This window comes from Manis javanica, chromosome 11 (assembly GCF_040802235.1).
Source record: "Manis javanica isolate MJ-LG chromosome 11, MJ_LKY, whole genome shotgun sequence".
Lineage (NCBI taxonomy): Eukaryota > Metazoa > Chordata > Mammalia > Pholidota > Manidae > Manis > Manis javanica.
The window spans coordinates 48,482,569-48,503,760 of NC_133166.1; the positions used below are offsets into that span (position 1 = coordinate 48,482,569).

The 21,192-nt window shown below is 37.4% G+C and overlaps 1 protein-coding gene across 2 annotated transcripts in view; it reads left to right on the top strand.

Moving 5' to 3' along the window:
* Positions 1-16,304, top strand: part of METTL15 (methyltransferase 15, mitochondrial 12S rRNA N4-cytidine) — a 200,816-nt gene extending 184,512 nt beyond the window's left edge. Inside the window, exon 6 of one of the 2 annotated variants that reach the window (XM_073216352.1) lies at positions 12,369-16,304. In XM_073216352.1, coding sequence (XP_073072453.1) covers positions 12,369-12,459 — 91 coding nt within the window. In that variant the 3' untranslated portion in view covers positions 12,460-16,304. The remainder of the gene's footprint in view (positions 1-12,368) is intronic. The other variant, XM_037012116.2, reaches the window with a different exon arrangement.
* Positions 16,305-21,192: the final 4,888 nt, after the last annotated feature.

Consider the following 21,192-nt stretch of genomic DNA (forward strand, 5'->3'; position numbering starts at 1 on the left):
TAATTTTTGTTTTTAAATAAGAATCAGAGATAATGATGAATCTATAGCTCAGACTTAAAAAATAATGTATCAGCACTTCCATTTGGTTAAAAAAAAGAAATATATTTATATATTCATTCAATAAGCATATATTAAAGGTTGACTATTTAGGAAGAAAGCAAAAACACCTCACTTACTTCTCTCCTTGTTTTTATACTCCTTCCTTTTCCCGTTCTCTGTTCACATGGTATGTGAATTTTGTAGGCCAACTGAAGTGATGTTAATTTGGAAATATTAGGCAATATGAGCATGTCTTCTCACAAACTAAGCCCTTCATGTTAGAATCTTTGTAATGGATAGAAGTTAACTAAAATTGCTTCTATTTAAAATTCTATAATATTTTAATATACCTATTTTTCTATTGAGATTTTGTGATTGCTGCAGTATTCTAGTAGATTCTTTTGTGTGTAAGCAACATTCTATAATAAAAAAGGCTAAGTATTCGAATATAAAGGGAATTTTGTGAAGTACATGGCAAATATAGATTTAATGACAAAAATCCTGATCAAGGATATATTTTTCTCTGAACCATAATGGCATTAGTTTGATATCAATGAAGCGTGGTTTATAAAAATCAGCATCATAGTCTAAAGAGGCTAGATTGTAACTATTTTTATATCATTTTCTCAAATTTCTTCTGTTTATAGCTACAATTTCAAGCTAATGGTTGGTAACACACAGCATGATCTACAGGAATACTAAGATAATGTTTAAGTATAAATTATTTTTTTAAGCCTGGTTACAGCATAAATTTTCAGAAACATTAAAAGATTCAATAGAATTAATTATTCAACATGTAGTGGTGATAGTTCATAAGAAGAATTTACACAGACCTTAAAATTCTTCACAGACTTTTTGTGAAGAATTCACAAAAAGCCACTTTACTCTTTTCTCAAATAATCTACAGAAATTCTTAGACAACAAATTTAAAAATAAAATTTAATGTTACAACATGCAGTAGAAAGTTGCCTCTTTGTTAATGTTGAATCTCCTTGGGCAGTTCTTTACCTTCAATACTGAACACATTTTTTACCATTAGCAAATGCCCTCTTAAATATATCATTGCCCAAATGTGAAAATACAAAGCTGAAATCAAACAAAAGGACATGCTTCATTTCTGATGCTTGAGTAATAGCTTCTGTCCATTAAATTCTACCTTTATGCTTGGGCCATTGTACTTGTCTGTGTCAAACTTGGTAAGGAATAGCTTACCATTGTTACATAACCAAATGGTATGATTCCTCTTTCTTTCACAGGGAAAAGTAATATCATCCAACTCTTAGTAGTAAATTGAGAAGAAGTCTGTACAGCATTGTAATAAACACTACTGGCTTTGGAGTCAGAAAAACATGTTAGAACTCGAGGTCTGCATGTATTAGCTGAATATACAAACTTGTGCATATTCTTTAATCTCCTGATTCTCATTTATTTCACTTTAAAAGAAGTATAATATTGATACTTTCTCATAAGGTTGCTATGAAGCAATAGAAAATACTCAATGCATATTTATGATTTAACTGAAAGTTGCAATTACTAAATATAACTCACATTTCTGGACACATGATTATGGACATGTATGCTTTATGCCTGATAGTTTGAAGTGCAGCCTCTGCATCACTTGCAGCAATTGATTGTGTTATAGTTGGTTTTATTATTTGAGAGTTTTATTCCTATTTATTACCTATTTACTTAACATCCCCAGTGTTTGCTATACCTTGACAGGGCATATAAAGCACACAGTCATTGCCCTTGTGGAATTCTGTTTATTATGACAAGAAAATGAGAAAAAAAGAACCAGTTGACATTCATTTAGGTTGGAGAAAATATTTGACCTCCTATACTTCCATATCAGAGGCCAACTTAAGTGGCTCTTATAGTAAGATTCTCTACAATGTATTTTGAGGGGGGAAAAGAAATGAGTAGTTTGTGAGATGGAAGATTGTTATTGCTATCTATAAGTTTCCTTCTTCACTTTAAAACCAATGAGAAGAGACTAAAGGACCAATAAAATGTGTATGTTGCAGACATTCAAAAGAAGTAACTGGTGAAATGTAAGTGTACCATTAACACTTAGAATGAGTTTATGATCTCTTTTACAGTACCACAGAAATAGATATTATCAGAACTGAATCCATGTAATTCCCATCCTCTTACCTTCATCTCAGCATTTATAAATCTCTTCCTTTTGCTCTATTTTATTCTCCTGTGTCTCGACAGAAAGCTTATCCTTGCTCCTTTTCTTTCTGTCTTTTCCAGGAGTTAGTTCAGTTTTTGCTTGCCCCTTCCAGTTTAATCTGTTTTCTGCTGATATTTTTCCTTCTGTCTACAAATATACTCAAAAGTTCCCCATGCTAAAAACAAACAGTAACAACTAAAATCTCTCCTTGACTGTTTTCCTTACCAAAATACCACCACCCATACTTGTTTTCTTTCAGAACTTGACTTCTTAAAATCTACTTCCAACTTCTCACCTTTCATTTATCACATTCCAGTATACTTTCTATAGAAACTGTTCTTTTAAGGATTAATCATTATCTCTTAATTACCAGACCCAGGATCCTAGTCTTTCTTGACTTACTTGATCTCTGCAGCATTTGATAATGTGGACCTATCCTTACATAAAATCTGTTCCCCCTGCATTCTCCAAAATCATTCCTTCTGCAGCTTTATCTCTCTGACACTGATTCCTTTACTATATCCTCTTCCACTCTCTGTTCCATCAAGCCAGACCAGGTCTCATGTAGTTTGTTCACAAGTTGTAGGTAGCCACAGGGATATGCATTTAATGAAAATAGTAGTGTGAAATCACTCCATGACCATCCATAGGGTAGATGAGAGTATCTTGTCAAGATAAGAAACAGTGGAAGGAAGAAAGAGTGGACTCTTTCTAGATGTTGAAATTGACATAAAATTAAGTGTAGCTAACCAGTACTTCAGCTTTTATAATAGCAGACAATAATTAGAGCCAACTATTCCACTAGGAAAAACTAGAAAATCTATCTGGCTGTTGTTTGTCATATAAACTGAAACAAACCAATTCATCTCTTTGATTGCCTATTGTGATGAGGTTTACCGGCATACCTTCATCTTCCCCCGGGGCTGACACTCGCATCTACTTGGCTACTTTGCAATCTGTCATGCTATTCCATGATCGCCACCCCTTCCCAAATCTCCACTCTCACCACAGTTGGTTATTCCAGGGGAGATCTCTGATACAAACTAGGCTAATCCCAACTACAGATGACTGATCCAGTCTAAGCCAATAATATGTTATTTTCCTAAATTTTTAAAATTTAATGTGAAAGGAAATCTTTTGGTCCCTCTTCAATGTCTGAAAGGTGGAAGAACTCAAATGAATAAACATACAAAACAAATAAATTTATAAACCCAGAGGCCAGACTGGTGGTTGCTATAGAGGAGGGAGGTGGGGAGATGGGTGAAATAGGGGAAGGAGGTATATTCCAAGTATAAAATAAGTCACAGGGATGAAAGTACAGTTTAGGGAATATAATCTATAGTGTTGTAATGTCTTTGTATGATAGCAGATGGTAACTACACTTATGTGGTATGCATTTAGTAATGTGTATAATTGTCAAATCACTCTGTTGCACAACTAAAACCAATAAATATTGCATATTAACTATAACTCAATTGAAAAAAAAAGAACTCCTAGGAGTACACATTCCCACCATATAAAAAGAGTGGTTCTAACTGGCAGAGAGAATAGAAATGACAGGAGTTGGAGAGCCACTCCTGGGAGCATACACACTCCTGATCTCAGTTGTTTTGAAAACCTAACTGTATCCTTGTCCTTTCCATGATTTGTTTGTGTAACCCATTCTTGGATTTGATAAGCTGCAAAATTCCTTCCCTCTTTCATCCCTCCCTTTTTATTTATTTATTTATTTTTTGATGAGTCACTTTAGGTTGGATTTCTGTTGTTTACAACTAAACCAGTACAGGTTTATAATAGATGACTTTTAGGAATTCTTTCACCTGAATGTTTAATAATTCCTTATCGTGTGTTCTTTAACTATTCTCTCATACTAATTCACCTAAATATGATTTTCACCTAAATATGATTTTCATGATCTTAATAAACCTTGGTGAAATTGTTTTATATACAAAGTTATACAACTTATGTCCTAATTTCTAAGCAATATAATATGCTCCTCAAACTTATCTAAATAGATATGATATATCTTTGTATTAGTCTTTCTAACCAGATGTGAAAATGTACATCAGAAAGAGAATATCCAAGTCACAGAACTTTCACTTGACTATTGGCAAACATCTTACATTCCTGCCCGTTGCTGATATGGTAAGGAAAAAACGATATGTTCTCTTCTTAGATTTACACATATTCTTTATGATTGTTTTTCTCTTTTTAATGGCACTACACCTACCTCTGTATCTATAAAATTACTGTTTTCACACAGAAATTCCTTTGATGATAAAGAAAACTATGTTAAAGAGCCAGCCAGCTAGTGTTCCTATTTCCTATGGTGTGCATACATGTATTTTTTCATGGGATGGAGAAGGGTAAGGGAGAAAAAAAAGACACCTGTAACGAGTGTTAAATCTATCTAGTTATTCTAGAATCTATCATTGTTTCTTTGAAGAAATTTGCCTTACAACCAGAGAATAAACGTCAGCTGCTAGAGAAAGCTATTGAATTTCAAAATCCCTTTGAAGTGTCAATTAACCTTTAAAGTATCAAACGTTTCTTGATGACCCCCAGATCTAAGACTGCTTGTATTTCTCTAACTTAAAAGTGTGTTTCCTTCAGTTGCAAACGAATGGTGCTGAACTGAATCAGCACTGCTGAGGCCTGGGAGAAGTGTACCGAGGCTGCAGTCTTAGTGCACTCGCTCCACAGGTTAGTTCAATTTGTAAACACTGAACCAAGGTCAAATGCTGAATCTGGTCAACTTGTCAAAACTACATAGCTCTAGCCTTTCAGTTAGCCTTCCATTAAATGTTAATCTTTTAAACTGTGTTTGTTTCATAGCTTATCTTTTATTCTGAGATGTGTAGAAAACTGGCAACAACTATTAATTCATCATTTTACTCAACAACATCTAATAATGTAATAATATATCTAATATATTTCAATATATGATCACTATAAAAATATAAGACATTTTACATTTTTTTATACTAAGTCTTTTAGACCTAGTTTGTATTTTACACTTAGAGTGCATCACAGTTTGGACTATCTATGTTTCTAGAACTCAATAGCTACATGTGCCTAGTGGCTACCATATTGGACAGCACAGTTTGAAACCCAGAATAGATGCTAGTCTTTCTGTATATCTGGCTTTGTTATAGCAGCAATCAGTTTTTCACCTTTAAAAAAATCCTCTCCGCTATAATAACTATCTGGAAGTAAATGAATTATTATTTCTTCTCTTCTGTTAAACTGCATCACACATGGAGGAAGATGCAACCTATGTCCCCTTGAGTTGTGTGATACAGTGACCCTGGCCACAAAGAAGACACTTCTCTGTTATCTTTTCTGAAGCACCAGTGGATTTGGTGTGACCACAAAATGGCCTTAGAAATAAAATAACCAAAACAGATCTTTGTACCCACATCCAAAATCAAGCAAACTCTTATTACCGTCCCTTCTAAAACTACTTCAGGTGGACCTCACCAGTTGCCCTTCAGACCAGCATTAAAATGTAAGTGTATATTCTGGGTAAGTCAATGCATGCATTCCTGATCAGAAACAGGTAGCCACAGCATATGAGAGCCAGGAGTAATGCTTGTAATGAAAGATATTTAAAGCAAGTGATTATTTTTTAAAAGGAGGTTGAAGGGGGGAACCAACCCTCCCCATCTCCTTCACCACTTAAAAAAAATTTCATTATCCAGGTATTATAGAGCATTTACCTGAATAGTTGCGAAGACCAAATGCCAAAACTATAGCTCATAAACAGCAGCTATTTAACAGATGCATCTTTGACATGATTCTTCAGTTAAGTTCTTTCTTGTACGCATTTCATTTTTGGAACAGTTTTCTTGCTGCTGAATGAAAAAGTTCCCCCAAGCACCAATTTTTTACCCAGTGAAGTTCTCTGTTGTGTTTTTAAATGGCATCATTTGGAACAGATATATCATCCTTTGAGGAAAGGGCACATTGTACAGTTATAAGCTATAACAGGCATCTTGAATCTTTTTCTGAGTTAAAAAAACCCTCCATGCTGGGTGTTAATAAATGTTAGTAAGAATTTTTTTTAATAGTGGCTGCACTATTACAGTGTTAATTGCATTACTCACTGAAAAAAATGTAATGAGTCATATTTTATGGTTGGTACTTAGGCAATTTGGAGAACTTTTCAGGCACTTGATAAAGAATAAGGGGACTCCAACCTGATAAAATGAGTCTAGAAAGATCATATCCTTTCTTTAACAGGATTAGGAAATTTGCTATTAAGAACAGGCAAAAGTAACTTGAAATTGTCTTACGGATTTATAGTCTTCAAACTCCACAGGACCTCAGCATGATCAGTTGATTTCAGTTGTTTACTAGTCTTCTCAAAATCGAGGATCCCTTTTGCTATTCATTACCATCTTTTCCCCAAAACATGAACCTAGTATTTGAGGAAAAAAAGTGTTTTTCTACCAAATATAAATAAAATGTATTTCCCCTATTTTGTTATGAAAGGTATATGCATTTACTAACCAGCTTCTGTTCATTGCAAAACAACTTGTGTTACCATGATGGGTCAAAATAATTCCAGGGAAAACACAGCTATGTGATGGTGAACTTTGCCTCCACAGATGGATTAAAGGTGAAAAACAGGAGATCTAACTAATAACTAACCACATTAAGAAGCCAAAGCAAGTTGGTAGACTCTTCAAGATTAGTTGTCCATGTATATTAACAGATAGATAACTGTGCTTATAGCTTGTGGCTCAAAAATGCCTGACTCCTTTGTAACTATAAAAAAAACTGGTCATTTAAAAAGAGAATATAGTCATCAATTCTGTAATATAAAAAAAGAAGAAGAAAAGTAAAGTTGTAAATGCTTGAGTTTAAGCTCCTTCACACCTCTTCCTGGAATATTCTTCAACTCTCTGCCAATTAAGTTATTTTCACCCAAAACTCAAATGTGAGGGTCAGAAGAATGTACCTTGCTGCCTCCTGCAGGGAGCACAACTGACTAAGGGTCCAAACTGCTGCAAGGTCCCTGCATTTGCAGCAAGGCCATGTCTGCCTTGGGCTGCATCCCACCAATAATTGAGAGAGGTAGGAATATTAATGTAGACGTGTTCCTGGGAAAAGTGGGAGTAATTTGACAGCCAACATTGGCACACTGACTCACAAATGGCTTTACTAAACCTCCCATCCAACTTAACTTCCTCACTCCTTCACTCAGGGTCATATTTCAACACAATCTGATGGTTCTTCAGACTTCTTCAACTTTCTCCCTGTTTCCTTTCATGCAGGTATTTCTCTTAATAAACTCCTTGCACACTTAATAGTGCCTTGGCATCTGCTTCTCAGAGGGCCAGGACTAAGACATCAACTCAGATGCCTTTTTCGATTCCTCAAACTGCACATACACCTAACACTGCAGAAGAAGGCAGAGGAAATGACCCATCATAATTTGGTCCCACCTTATCTACCACCTCTCTATGCTCTAGGTACACCCAATTCACTACAGTAGCCAGGACTCTACCCTTTTGAAACTGCTCTCTCCTATTCCTAAAATGATTTTCTCTCCGGCATATGTGACAGCTTCATTTTACAAGACTCCATGTGAGTCATCTCCTTTAGTAAGCCTTCCCTGACATCTCTAAGCAGAATTTAAAGATTGTCCTTCTCTTGCATCCGTAACTTACTTAGCTTTCATGATCTTGGCATTTTTGAAGATAAGCCACTTGTTTTTTACAATGCCTTTCAAGTTGGTCCTGTGTTTCCTCATGATTATACTCAGGTTATGTATTTTGGGTTGGACTATCACACTATATTTTTTTTATTGTATCTTGCCAGATGCACGTGATGTCTATTTGTCCCATTACTAGGTTGTTTGTTTTGATTACTTGATCAAGATGGTGTCTACCAGGTTTCTCTACTTTTGTTCCATTAACAAATATTTTGTAGGGAGGTACTTTGAAACTATGCAAAAATCTCATACCTTATCTCACTTTCACCTACTAATTTTAGTATGTTATTGAGATTTCTTACCTGAGTTAATTATTACTATGCTTATTGCTAAATGGTGATTTCCAAATACATTTAATTGGAGATTTACTACCATAAGGAAGAACTTTCTCTTCTCCCAATCTATTTAGTCATTTATTTATTTCTATCAGTGGAATACTAGCTTAATCAATGAGTTAAATTTGTTATTATATCATTTATTTTAATGTTGCAATTTCCCTTTATTTGGCCAGTTGGAGTACCCTCAAGCTGACTTCTGTGTTCTTTTGGTATGCCCTCATCCTTTAAGCATTTCCTTACTTTCTGTTACCAAAGAAGTTCCAGGCTTATCATGTTCTCTCCTAGCTCCAGCCCTGCATTCAGTAATTTCTTCAAGGAGCCCTGGCTCATTTTTGTATTTGAAATCAAAATATGAGCACAGGTAGTGATTACAAGTACGATGCCACTACTCCCACGCCCTTTCAGCAGATAGCTAGGAACTACACACACATTTACATCTATATTTATTTCTATGTCTGTCTGTAATGAGAACTATGAGCTCACCCTGCTGCTTCCAATTCTAATCCAATGCCAGCTGGGTTTATTCTACCTTTATCTTTTTCCATATTTGTTACTCTCCAATAGTGAGAAGTATGACTCTTATTTTCTTAATATATATATTTATCTATAAATGTAGCCTGGATGTAGCCAATCTTCTGATACTACTAGGCCGCCACCCTCTGTGCAAATGGACCTGCCCTGTGCTGAGGTTCGCCTCTGCACAGGTAGTAAGAGACAAAGGGGAAAGGAAAAGATATAGACACTAGCATTCTTTATACTTCTTTAAACACTTATTCTCTATTTTAAAAAGAGAGCAGGCTTTAAGCTTATAGCCCTCTATGAGGAATAGTGCCTATCTCGAATTTCGTAACACTATTTTGTTTTAATTATGAATATCTTTGAAGTTACTTGATTTATTTATTTTATTTAAATATATTTTTAGTTGAAGAAAAAGTTACATAATCAGCACAGTTCTTAAACATACAACTCCATGAGTAATAACAAATATATATATATATACCACATTGAGATGTAGAAAATATCACCTCCTTAGAAGATTCCAGTCAATCTCCGCTTCCTGTTGGCATCCACTTTTCTGATTTATATTGGGATTGTTTTTGCTTCCTTTGTAAATATATTTAGGATAAAAAAATGTGTTCATCAAAAATTAAGTAAGATCACCAATGGTAAAGATGATATAAAGAGTGTAGAGTAGCACAGAAGGTGTTATATAAATAATGGGCATTTGGGCAAAATGGTTTGTCTCATGGACATCTTGCAGAGTTATTCCCTTGCCCTTAGAAATGTTACTGTTACTACAATGGAAATGGCCACCAGTGATAAGATACTGGATACAAACTCCAACCTTCCGTCCACTCCTTCCATAAGTATTCATCTTTCAAGCATTTTGTTATATATTTACTATGGGCTTGGTGCTCCAGGGGCTATAGATAAATAAGAAACAATGCCTGCGTCAAAAATAGAGATGATTGTTGTAAACCAGTTGTGGAATTGTTTACAAATCTGGCCACAAATTCTTGTTGCTATCTTATGGATGATGGGCAAAATTCACAAATCCACTGATTTGGAAGAGGACAATTTCAGAGGCACTTAAATAAGAAAAAAAGACCAAAGGGGAGAATTCCTATTTCACAATTTGCATGTGTTTTTAAATAAAGTTTCATTACAAAAATTACATCTGGCATTAACAAAATGAAAGGGCCACCCATACTCTATATAACTTAAACATATTAAACACAGCATCAATCCCAGTGTGCTAAAACAATTGTCCCTTTCATGGTAGAAAAAAAACAGTAAGAAATTAATTTGGTTTGAAGATTTTTGAATAAGAGCCTGGTCTTTCTGAATGGTAATACATTCCTTCTATTGCCGTACTTGTTTTTACCTTTGTATCTTTTTATTGTTCAGCATTCAGCCCAAATTGGGAAATGCATTTTGTACTGCAGTTAACACACTGAAAAAGTGCCAATGTGGAATGCAAAGTGATGCTGCCAACCAGTCAACAGGTGTTCATTCACGGAGTGTCCAAGGACTATCCCCAAGGAACTTATGCTCTATTTAGGGAAACAAATTACAATTAAAGTTTTTAATTATAATTTGGAGAGGTGGGAATTATAAACTCCCACATACACATTCCCTATCTTAACTACAAAAATATACTCAAGCTAGGTCATTGGTTACCAAAGCAATTTTTATTAACAAAGATCACACACTCTCCCATATATACCTGAATTTGAGAAGTTTTTCCAGTCTGGAAAGTGGAATGAGCTCCATTAATTTCTCTTTACAGTAAGTGGGGCAATGACAGCAGAATCCATGTTACTTATAAAACATAATAGAATTTGAGACGGACTACATACAGCTATGAATTCAGAAACAGTCATTTGTCAACACATGTAAATACACAGTGAACATCTGGAATCTTCTTTCTTATTCTTTCCCCACATCCTTATAATAGTATGTGTCTCACAGGGGAGTCAATGAGAAAATGTGTGTGTGAGAATGTTTTGTAAACCATGGCATACTATTCAAGAGTAAGGGAGGATGCAAGCCTCATAAGGCTATACAATTTGCTGCCTAAACCATAGTATGACAACATGTGTCCCTGGCTTGAGTATCATTAAGTATAAACGTAAAGCAGTTTAATGGAACACAAAACAATATTCACCAGTCATATACAATGCTTAATTGAACAAAATCATCATAGGCAGCTCTGAGAGGCCTTAAATGAAGATAGCTAATGGTTAGGAAGCATCTAAAGCCAAAGATTGAGAGGGATTAAGTTTTATGAACTGCTGAAAGGCTCACTTTGCCTGGGGTCATGAAGCAAGTCACTTTTTCTCTCTGCTTTGGTTACCTTCACAAGGATCTCATGGTTACAAAGATGAAACTTGCTCTTTACATGAAGAGTACAGGTCTTTGGATGAGGTATAGATACTGTAATTCTTTGTGATGTATGTTACTATTTTGTCTACATTAAGTCTACTTCCTTTCTTTGCAAGTTGAGCTGGAGAATCTGAACTCTTAGAGAAGTTCCTGGAATTAGGCTGTAGTTTTTCACAGCATGAGTGAGAAATGCTGCCTGACCTTTTTGCTAGGAGAGGGACTATTAGGCAAAAAATGGTTGACCCATGAATCAGCCAGCATAGCTCTTTAACTTTGCTACCACATAATGGCTGAGGTGAGAAGATGAAGAATGGGATATCAGAATAGTGAAGAAGTGGGCTATGTGCATTTTTAATCTATAGAATTCTTGGGTGATGCCAAACTAGAGAAGAAAGGAGCCTGAAATTGGATGAGAGACTGGATGTTGTTTTAGATTGATTTTTAATATTTGAAAATGATGCTGTTCTGTTAATATCGAGAAGTAGCCAGAAAAGCTATAGAATTTACCTGAGAGAACAGGAAAAAGAAAAATCTAGTAGAATGTTTTGATGACAGCAGTGGAAAGAAAAAATAAAACAGATTTTAATATATCCTTCTTAGTTCAGCTCATTCAACAAACAGAAACAAGAAACGTCAGGGCAGTAAACATTGCTGCACTCAGTGACGTAGAGTTTCATGTAAATCAGTGCATGCTGTGATAACTGGTGAATGTTTTTTTCAATTTTGTAAAACTTATTTTAAAGTCAAAACTGAACTTTTAATCCCTTTGTGTATGTTTTAAGTTTGCCAAAATATGGTGTGGAAGAGAATAGGAGACATGGAACTGAAATTGGGTAGGATATGGGGGCTGAGCAGATTTTTAAAATCTTCAGCACATGGCATACTTCTCTTTTCATTTCTTGCTCCTGGAAGGCAAAACTTTTGCTTTTAACTTTGGAGTCATTGCATCAATTGTAGGGTTGGTAGGGTAGACTGAAGGACTACAAACTTTGGATTTACCTGTGGTTCTCTGGCTTTACCACTGACAAATTCTAAGAGCTTGGCAAAATCACAACCTGATTGAGCTTCAGTTTGCTTCTTAGTAAATGGAGAAGATATCACCAAATAGGATATTTCTGAGAATTCCATGAGATAGTATGTATGAAGAGTACTTGGTTGTATTTGACACATAATATTTCTTTCCCTTCTCCATCTCTCCTTCCTTTCTCAGCTCATTTTTATACAAAGGCAAGTCCCTCTCTGGTTACCGGGAGACACAGCATTTGGTAGTGGCAAGAAACTTTGGCTCTCATGACACGTAGCCTTGGAGTCACATCCCAGGATTCCCTGTCCTGGCTCTACTGACTTGAGCAAGCTATTTAAAGTCTTTGTACCTTAATTGCTTTCTCTATTAAGTAATCAGAATAATAATCCTTCTTCATTAGAGTATTGTGAGGACTGCATGAGTTTATGTGCCTGATTCATGGTAAGTGCTCAATAAATATCAACCAGCTCAGTTACCAGCCTCTATCTTCACTGACTACCTTAGGATATGCTGGAAAGTTTGAATGAAAACAAACCACAAATTAGGACTAAGTGGCTTTGATTATCTCACTGAGTGCCGAGAAATCTTCATTTCTTTAATCATTGCTTTTGAGTTTAGTCTTCAAGGCACTGGTCACTTTTTGTAGTGATTTGAAAGAAATCAACCAGCAAAGAGAGAGCAGTGATGTACATATATCAGGAATAGAAGACAGAATTTTGGCCCTATGACCTTTTCTCTTTGTGGTATTGTACCCATGTTATGTTACACAACGAAAGGGACTTCACCAATGTAATAAATTTTACTAATCACTGGACCTTAAGATAGGGAAATTACATGATCCTTTTAAACAGAAGAGGAAATCTAAGATATTCAAAATATGAGAAAGATTATATGTGCTGTTGTTGGCTTGAAGATGAAGGGAGGCCTGTGTCAAGGAAATTGGAACATCAGTCCTACAAACACATGGAACTGAACTTGCCTACAATCAGTGAGCTTAGAAGAAGATCCTGGGCCTGAAGAGGCTGAGAACTTCAGCCCTGGCTGACACCTTGATTTTAGCCTTGTGAGACCCTAAGCAGAGATTGTAGTCATGTCATTCTGTACTTCTGACCTACTAAAACTGAGATAATAAAGGATGTTGTTTTAAGCCGTTAAGTTTGTGGTTATTTGTTACAGAATCAATTTAAAAAAAAAATAGACTTGCAACTTTCCTGAAACACGAAATACAACAATGAAAAATTAACCGAGAGAGAAGAAGTGCCTCCTGCTGAAAACAGTACTTTGGATCTGAGATAGATAATGCAGTACTTCCACCTAGAATCTCAGAGATCCAGGTTTGGCAACCTTCAGGTTTCTCTTCATTCTTGCCTCCTCTGAACTCTCTCAGCACCATTAGGTTAATTGTAGTTCAGTGTCTTGTAATTATCTATCTATGTGACTATCTCTGCATTATATTGGTATCTTAAGGAAGGAACTATGTGATTTACCTTTGTATCTCCCAAACCTAACACAGAGCCTGACATAGTAGAGGCACTCCAGGTGTGTTTGTTAAATGAAACAATAAATGAATGTGTGAGAGAATTACTGAACTATTGATGCTGAGATCCAACAGCCCAAAGTATTTGTTGGGACCACAGAGTGAATTTTACATGTATAAGAATTTATTATTTGCTCTATTTTGTTTTGCAGCTCAGAAAAAAAACATACCCAGAATGCTCTTTAATGAACAGATTTAATTAAAATAATGACTCTGTTAAATTCACCAAATAATTTTCCCTCCTAACTGAAGGAACTTTAATTATATGAGTTATTTATATGGATACTAACTTCCATGCCCTATTATCATCAGCTTTCTGGAGTGATTTCTGAGAGGTTCAGTTCTTTCACCTTGATGCCTACGTTCGTTTATCTGTTTGGTCCAAAAACTAATTTGATTCTGGAGATGTTCTTAGATGACACTGGAAAGAACTTACCCTTCACAAAAGGAAGTGTGTGATCCCTGGAGTCATGGAACTGAAATAAATGCTTTAATAGAATACCTAAACTACGTCATTAAGCTTCCTCTTCTTTAAGATTTCCAGGAATGCAATCACCATAACATCTCTTTGTACCCCATCTCCAATGGTCCAGAAACTCATTCTTCCCTCCCTTAGAACTGCTCTCCCAGTACAAGCATGAGATAGACTCACCAGCCATGTTTGTACTGTATGATTTTACCACATCACCTCCCATCCCTCTTCAACCCCTGAGCCATGGCTGGGGGTGAACTGGATTAAAAACATGATTCAGGATGATGATCACGATCTAGGAGCATGATAAATATCTTCTCATTGGTATTGGTATTTAGAACTGAGAAGCAGCTCATTAGTTTCTGTTGTAACCATATACTATAAACTCAGAAGCTTTTGGATGACCACTCCCCTCTGAAGACAAGAGAAGTGGACAAATGAAATTAATCACCTAAAGAGAGAAGCTCAGGCTTCATGTGGAGAGGAAATACTGCCTGGGTTCCAGAAGGCTTTCCAGAATATGTGAGCCTAGCCTCATGCTGCTTTCAGGACCTGTAAGTCATCTCTTTCTCCTTAAAATATATCCCCACCTTTTGTTCTCATATACTAACTAGATATTTCTGTTGCTCTTAATGATGAGTTCTAATGAATACACTACCAGAAATGTATCCTCTCTTTAAGTATATATTTCTTTTCTGAGCAGGAGGAAGGGAACATAGTGAATCCCAATGTATTGCTGTTTCATTTAGTAAATATTCACTTATGCTTATTACATGTCAGAAAAGATGACCAAACCACAATCTTTGCAACCAAAAGTTTGGGATACTGGAGTCTGGCTATTTCTTCCCAACGCAGTACTCTTCAAATGTGCAGCCTTTGCTCTAGAGCCCCTCATTGGGTTGGGCAAGACTTCTGGAGGCTCTTCGCCCCATTCTGTTTCCTCTTGCTGTTACCTTTGACAGATGTTACTCCAATAAATTGCTTACACTCCTAACTCCATGTCAGTGTCAGCTTCCCAGAAGACCCACCCAACACAGATGGCAAAGAAAAATGGAGAGAGAATTATTTATTCAATAAAAATGTATTGATCATCACCAGTGGCCAAGCAATATGTTGAATGCCAAAGACATCAGCAAACAAGTTCTTTTCTGTATGGAGCTTCACTACAATGATATGGAAATGGCATCAAACAAATTACACCAAACACTGGGCCCACCAAATAATAATTGAAACAGAGAATCATAGTTGTGATAATAAGAAAAATACAAGGAAAAAGTAGAGAGGAACCTGGGTTGGAAGATTAAATATCAGAATTGTTGGGTCTCCAGTAAGGCAATAAAACCTGTTGTTTTCTATGTTAATTACATACTCCATTTAGAACTCTGAGTCTGGAAATTGTGGGATTCTTCTCAGAAGTGCAAAATATGGAAGACTTTAATTGGTATCATCATATGTGAAAAATGTATGGGAGATTGAAACAAAAGCAGAAGTTTAACTTGAGCCAGCAACTTAAAAAAAAAAAACCTGAAGAGGGTTCCCATTATCAACAGCACAATGAGTCCATTGTAGGCAGTAATTGTTCCCCTGTGCTTTACACTGGTCAGACACCATCTGGAATGTTCTGTTCAGCTCTAGGTTCCTTTAAAGAAAAATTTTAGGAAGGAAAAAAGCAAATTGGACTCTAGAGGGCACAAGGATGTAGAGAAGGTCTTTATCCATATGGCAAAAGGGCCTAGGATACTCATCCAGAGCTAGACATACTAACGTGAGTCATTGTATCCCTCTTTAAATAAAGGACTGTCCTATGTAACTTAAAAAAAATAACAAAACCGGGGGCGGAGCCAAGATGGCGGCGTGAGTAGAGCAGTGGAAATCTCCTCCCAAAAACACATAGAGCTATGAAAATATAACAAAGAAAAATCTTCCTAAAATAGAGACCACAGGACACAGGACAACATCCAGACCACATCCACACCTGCAAGAACCCAGCGCCTTGTGAAGGGGGTAAGATACAAGCCCCGGCCCGGCGGGACCCGAGCGCCCCTCCCCCCGGCTCCCGGCGGGTGGAGAGAAACCGGAGCGGTTTTGTTTTTTTTTTTTTGGCGAGCGCTTTTTGGAAGCCTTAAAGGGACGGGCCCCCGTTGCTGGGGAGGCAGGGTGGCGGGACCGGTGAGGAGGTGCCTGGGAACGGCGCAGGAGGACAAAGAATATCCCGCGTTTCTCCCTGCGAGACCTGGGGGCGGGTGCCTGAGACCGGCGCCGGAGGACGGAGGAGGTCGCGCGTTTTTCCCCTTTTTTTTTTTTCTCTTTTTGGCGAGCGCTTTTTGGAAGCCTTGAAGGGACGGGGACCCCAGTGCTAGGGAGGCACGGTGGCGGGACTGGTGAGCGGGTGCGTGGGACCAGTGCCTGAGGACAAAGAATATTGAGCGTTCCTTCCCTGCGGGACCGGTGGGTGGGTGCTTTTTGGAAGCCTTGAAAGGACAGGGACCCTGGTGCTAGGGAGACAGGGCAGCAGGACCAGTGAGCGGGTGCCTGGGACCGGCACCTGAGGACAAAAAAAAAAAAAAAAAAAAATCGCTTGTTTTTTCCTTTTTTTTCCTTTTTTTTTCTCTTTCTTTCTGTTCCCTCTCTCATTGTTGCTGCTGTTGTTTTGGTTTGGAGAGTGCTTTTTGGAAATCTTAAAGGGGCAGGACAGGTCACTTAGACCAGAAGCAGGGAATCTGGGGATCTCTGGGCACTCTAACCCCCTGGGCAGCAGGGAGCACAGAGACCCCTTACGGAGATAAATAGTCTCCTGGCTGCTCCCCCTCCAACGGGGCTCCACCATTTTGGAGGAACAGCCCCAGCCAGGCCAAGCCCACAGCAACAGCGGAGATAAACCCCAAAGCAACTGGGCGGGAAGCAGAAGCCCTGTCTGCGCACAGCTGCCCAGCACAAGCCACTAGAGGTCGCTATTCTCCCAGGAAAAGGCTACAAACCAACAAGAAGGGAAGCTCTTCCAGCGGTCACTTGTACCAGCTCTGCAAACTATCTCTATCACCATGAAAAGGCAAAACTACAGGCAGACAAAGATCACAGAGACAACACCTGAGAAGGAGACAGACCTAACTAGTCCTCCTGAAAAAGAATTCAAAATAAAAATCATGAACATGCTGACAGAGATGCAGAGAAAAATGCAAGAGCAATGGGATGAGATGCAGAGAAAAATGCAAGAGCAGTGGGATGAGATGCAGAGAAAAATGCAAGAGCAGTGGGATGAAGTCCGGAAGGAGATCACAGATGTCAGGAAAGAGATCACAGAAGTGAAACAATCCCTGGAAGGATTTATAAGCAGAATGGATAAGATGCAAGAGGCCATTGAAGGAATAGAAGCCAGAGAACAGGAACGTATAGAAGCTGACATAGAGAGAGATAAAAGGATCTCCAGGAATGAAACAACACTAAGAGAAATATGTGACCAATACAAAAGGAAAAACATTCGTATTATAGGGATACCAGAAGAGGAAGAAAGAGGAAAAGGGATAGAAAGTGTCTTTGAAGAAATAATTGCTGAAAACTTCCCCAAACTGGGGGAGGAAATAATCGAACAGACCATGGAATTATACAGAACCCCCAACAGAAAGGATCCAAGGAGGACAACACCAAGACACATAATAATTAAAATGGCAAGGATCAAGGACAAGGAAAGAGTTTTAAAGGCAGCTAGAGAGAAAAAGGTCACCTATAAAGGAAAACCAATCAGGCTAACATCAGACTTCTCAACAGAAACCCTACAGGCCAGAAGAGAATGGCATGATATACTTAATGCAATGAAACAGAAGGGCCTTGAACCAAGGATACTGTATCCAGCACGACTATCATTTAAATATGATGGTGGGATCAAACAATTCCCAGACAAGCAAAAGCTGAGGGAATTTGCTTCCCACAAACCACCTTTACAGGGCATCCTACAGGGACTGCTCTAGATGGGAGCACCCCTAAAAAGAGCACAGAACAAAACACACAACATATGAAGAATGGAGGAGGAGGAATAAGAAGGGAGAGAAGAAAAGAATCTCCAGACAGTGTATATAACAGCTCAATAAGCGAGCTAAGTTAGGCAGTAAGATACTAAAGAAGCTAACCTTGAACCTTTGGTAACCACGAATCTAAAGCCTGCAATGGCAATAAGTACATATCTTTCAATAGTCACCCTAAATGTAAATGGACTTAATGCACCAATCAAAAGACATAGAGTAATAGAATGGATAAAAAAGCAAGACCCATCTATATGCTGCTTACAAGAAACTCACCTTAAACCCAAAGATAAGCATAGACTAAAAGTCAAGGGATGGAAAAACATATTTCAGGCAAACAACAGTGAGAAGAAAGCAGGGGTTGCAGTACTAATATCAGACAAAATAGACTTCAAAACAAAGAAAGTAACAAGAGATAAAGAAGGCCACTACATAATGATAAAGGGCTTAGTCCAACAAGAGGATATAACCATTCTAAATATATATGCACCCAATACAGGAGCACCAGCATATGTGAAGCAAATACTAACAGAACTAAAGAGGGAAATAGACTGCAATGCATTCATTGTAGGAGACTTCAACACACCACTCACCCCAAAGGATAGATCCACCGGGCAGAAAATAAGTAAAGACACACAGGCACTGAACAACACACTAGAACAGATGGACCTAATAGACATCTATAGAACTCTACATCCAAAAGCAACAGGATATACATTCTTCTCAAGTGCACATGGAACATTCTCCAGAATAGACCACATACTAGCTCACAAAAAGAGCCTCAGTAAATTCCACAATATTGAAATTCTACCAACCAATTTTTCAGACCACAAAGGTATGAAAGTAGAAATAAATTCTACAAAGAAAACAAAAAGGCTCACAAACACATGGAGGCTTAACAACATGCTACTAAATAATCAATGGATCAATGAACAAATCAAAATAGAGATCAAGGAATATATAGAAACAAATGACAACAACAACACTAAGCCCCAACTTCTGTGGGATGCAGCGAAAGCAGTCTTAAGAGGAAAGTATATAGCAATCCAGGCACACTTGAAGAAGGAAGAACAATCCCAAATGAATAGTCTAACATCACAATTATTAAAACTGGAAAAAGAAGAACAAATGAGGCCTAAAGTCAGCAGAAGGAGGGACATAATAAAGATCAGAGAAGAAATAAACAAAATTGAGAAGAATAAAACAATAGCAAAAATCAACGAAACCAAGAGCTGGTTCTTTGAGAAAATAAACAAAATAGATAAGCCTCTAGCCCAACTTATTAAGAGAAAAAGAGAGTCAACACAAATCAACATAATCAGAAATGAGAATGGAAAAATCACGACAGACTCCACAGAAATACAAAGAATTATTAAAGACTACTATGAAAACCTATATGCCAACAAGCTGGAAAACCTAGAAGAAATGGACAACTTCCTAGAAAAATACAACCTCCCAAGACTGACCAAGGAAGAAACACAAAAGTTAAACAAACCAATTACAAGCAAAGAAATTGAAACAGTAATCAAAAAACTACCCAAGAACAAAACCCCGGGGCCGGACGGATTTACCTCGGAATTTTATCAGACACACAGAGAAGACATAATACCCATTCTCCTTAAAGTGTTCCACAAAATAGAAGAAGAGGGAATACTCCCAAACTCATTCTATGAAGCCAACATCACCCTAATACCAAAACCAGGAAAAGACCCCACCAAAAAAGAAAATTACAGACCAATATCCCTGATGAATGTAGATGCAAAAATACTCAATAAAATACTAGCAAACAGAATTCAACAGTATATCAAAAGGATCATACACCATGACCAAGTGGGGTTCATCCCAGGGATGCAAGGGTGGTACAACATTCGAAAATCCATCAACATCATCCACCACATCAACAAAAAGAAAGACAAAAACCACATGATCATCTCCATAGATGCTGAAAAAGCATTTGACAAAATTCAACATCCATTCATGATAAAAACTCTCAGCAAAATGGGAATAGAGGGCAAGTACCTCAACATAATAAAGGCCATATATGATAAACCCACAGCCAGCATTATACTGAACAGCGAGAAGCTGAAAGCATTTCCACTGAGATCGGGAACCAGACAGGGATGCCCACTCTCCCCACTGTTATTTAACATAGTACTGGAGGTCCTAGCCACGGCAATCAGACAAAACAAAGAAATACAAGGAATCCAGATTGGTAAAGAAGAAGTTAAACTGTCACTATTTGCAGATGATATGATACTGTACATAAAAAACCCTAAAGACTCCACTCCAAAACTACTAGAACTGATATCGGAATACAGCAAAGTTGCAGGATACAAAATCAACACACAGAAATCTGTAGCTTTCCTATACACTAACAACGAATCAATAGAAAGAGAAATCAGGAAAACAATTCCATTCACCATTGCATCAAAAAGAATAAAATACCTAGGAATAAACCTAACCAAGGAAGTGAAAGACTTATACTCTGAAAACTACAAGTCACTCTTAAGAGAAATTAAAGGGGACACTAATAAATGGAAACTCATCCCATGCTCATGGCTAGGAAGAATTAATATCGTCAAAATGGCCATCCTGCCGAAAGCAATATACAAATTTGATGCAATCCCTCTCAAATTACCAGCAACATTCTTCAATGAATTGGAACAAATAATTCAAAAATTCATATGGAAACACCAAAGACCCCGAATAGCCAAAGCAATCCTGAAAAAGAAGAATAAAGTAGGGGGGATCTCACTCCCCAACTTCAAGCTCTACTACAAAGCCATAGTAATCAAGACAATTTGGTACTGGCACAAGAACAGAGCCACAGACCAGTGGAACAGATTAGAGACCCCAGAAATTAACCCAAACATATATGGTCAATTAATATTTGATAAAGGAGCCATGGACATACAATGGCAAAATGACAGTCTCTTCAACAGATGGTGCTGGCAAAACTGGACAGCTACATGTAGGAGAATGAAA